Raw genomic sequence first — 2,397 nt, 5'->3', positions numbered from 1 at the left:
TCGGCGCTCGGAGGAGGCTGTGCCCAGGCACCCCCGGACCTGCAGCTGAGGTGAGCCCGGGCTGCGCCCCAGCAGCTCAGAACTTCTCTTCCAACTTGGGTAGTAATTGAGGGTTCCCAAGGGTGATCCCCACACGAGGTCCCTGAGCCCTACTAGTCCTGGGGTCCTCAGCAAGGCTTGGGGATCTGCGCCCCCTGCCTGAAATTGTGGGTAAAGCTCAGCGGTTTGTGCCCTGATGTATTCCTGGGGTGCCCAGATCCCAAAGAGGTAAAAATCTGTGTGGTCCCAGTCCTCTAGTCACCAAACAGGCGGACGTGCCAAAGAGCGCCATGAATTATCAAAGGTCACCTAGCTCTGCCCACACTTTGGCCAGGACTCTTTCCACCAAAGCCTGTGGGCCTTGACCCTCAGGTCCCTGACTCCGGGACCCCCATCCTGGAGCACTCCCTGGTCTTGCCTGACCATGTGCTACCGTTCATGCCCCTCCCTCCCCCGCACCAGTAGGAGCTTGAGACCCGCATTTCAGCCTGATTCCCCTGAGACAAGACACCCACCCAGCCAAACCAAACCCCATGTCACACCACTGTGCACCTTCAGCTTAGGATCCCACTGGGGCATCAGACAGAGAGGGCAACTAATGTGATACGGGGCCGGGCATTGGGCCTGCAAGCCAGATGAGGAGGGACAGAGATTTTCAAGGTGGCGACCTAGGAAGGGGTCCCCAGGACACTGGGAGGAGCAGAAGCAGAAGGGGGGGGCACCCATAGCTCCGCCCTCCCCAGTCATCAGTACCCCTCCCCCACCTCTGATGGGAACTGGGCGGCCAAAGTCTGCCCAAGGTCAACAATTGGTTGTTTGTAGGAAGAGGACTAGTCAGGGACCGTGGAAGGATTTGGCAGGAAAGGGTACAACCCCTCCTCTTCTAGCCTGGGCTGGGGGGCCATGTCTGGAAGATTGGATTGAGGCCAGGGCTGTGCCCCTTCCTTGGGGGAGGGGGGGCGCCAAGAAATGCCAGAGCTCAGGCCACCTGCTAGGGCTGATAAGGGGCCCTCACAGGGCTCCCACAAACGGTTTATCATTGGGGGTGGGATCAGCCTGCAGGACTCAGGAGGGGGCACAAGCATGGAGCAGCTTTGGGGTCTACTCCAGGGAGCGGTAAGACTGATTGGGGTCTGGGGACACCTTAGGCCTCTGTCTAGGCCCCAGCCCCCTCTCAAACCTCAGGGCTGGCCCCTCCCCTTCCCACTTCAATCTCTCCCCTCCAGCCTGACTCTCAGGACTCTCTTCCTTGCCCTGTGCTCATATGGCACCCCAAAGTCCCTGACCCTATTTTTGCCGGTCCCTCCCTGCCCTCCACACTTCCTTTCCCAATCTCATGCCCACCTGACCCCCACAGAAAAGGTTGTCCCCACGACCCTCTCAGACCATCTACAAGCATGTGGAAGGCACCCAGCAGGGGTGCCCGGAGGAGGAAGAGGAAGAAGAGGAGGAGGTGGCCAAGCCACCAGGCCACTTCTGTCCCATGGAGCTGAGGGGCCCCGAGCCCCTGGGCTCTCCAGCAGGACGGCAAAACTTTGGACTCTGGGCAGCGGCAGGACGAAGGGCTGCTCCCTACCTGGTCCTGACAGCCCTGCTGATCTTCACTGGGGGTGAGAATCATTCTGCCCCCGCAGGGAAGGGCCTGGGCGGGGGGAAATGTCTGGGGTCCAGAGGGAGCACAAGGAGAATCTCCATGTTGCCACTTGCCAGCCTTCCTTCTGGGCTATGTGGCCTTCCGAGGGTCCTGCCAGGCCTGTGGGAACGACGTGATGGTGGTCAGCGAGGATGTGAACTATGGGCCGGGCCCGAACTCCCACCAAGGCACATTATACTGGAGTGACCTCCAGGCCCTGTTCCTACGGCACCTGGGCGAGGGGAGCCTGGAGAACACCATCAGGTAAGGAGCATCCTGGCCCTCAGAACACTCATCCTCTCAGTCTCCTCTTCTCCTCCTCTCCCAGGGCCCTGATGTCACAGCCTCCCTTCTGAGTCCTCCCACCTGCCTCTCTGGTCTCCCTGTTCAGCGGTCCTGGGAAGGCCGGCAGGCATTGGAGCCGAGAGGAGGGAGGGCGGTTCCCGAGTTGAACCTGCGGAGAGAGGGCTCAGGGTGGCACACTTGGGAGATGCTGGAGCTGACTGTCTACACAAGAACAGAGGGTCCAGATATGCGGTGGGACAGACCCCCAAAAAGTCTTGGATGCCACACCGAGGAGCTCGGATTTTGACTTGTGGAGCTCTGGCGGATCTGAGAAGGGGTGTTTTAGTGAATCAGAAAAACAAGAAAGGAAATGCATTTGTGGTAGCAGCCCATCCCCCCATCTGCATGATGAGAGAAATGACCCGGACACAGAGTGCAGG

The 2,397-nt window shown here is 59.8% G+C and overlaps 1 protein-coding gene across 4 annotated transcripts in view; it reads left to right on the top strand.

Annotated features, from left to right (window-relative positions):
- The first annotated feature begins 8 nt into the window (after nt 1-8).
- Nucleotides 9-2,397, top strand: part of TFR2 (transferrin receptor 2) — a 15,876-nt gene continuing 13,487 nt past the window's right edge. The window contains exons 1-4 of one of the 4 annotated variants that reach the window (XM_015564552.1): nt 9-50; nt 1,095-1,155; nt 1,424-1,649; nt 1,750-1,936. In XM_015564552.1, the coding sequence (XP_015420038.1) occupies nt 1,123-1,155; nt 1,424-1,649; nt 1,750-1,936 (446 nt within the window). In that variant the 5' untranslated portion in view covers nt 9-50; nt 1,095-1,122. Of the gene's footprint in view, nt 51-844; nt 1,156-1,396; nt 1,650-1,749; nt 1,937-2,397 lie in introns of those variants that run through there. The other 3 variants (XM_006764690.2, XM_006764689.2, XM_006764688.2) reach the window with 3 other exon arrangements.

Source organism: Myotis davidii, unplaced genomic scaffold (assembly GCF_000327345.1).
Source record: "Myotis davidii unplaced genomic scaffold, ASM32734v1 scaffold901, whole genome shotgun sequence".
Taxonomy (NCBI): domain Eukaryota; kingdom Metazoa; phylum Chordata; class Mammalia; order Chiroptera; family Vespertilionidae; genus Myotis; species Myotis davidii.
Note: the sequence above shows the minus strand (reverse complement) of the source record. Positions and strands in the feature narration are given on the sequence as shown.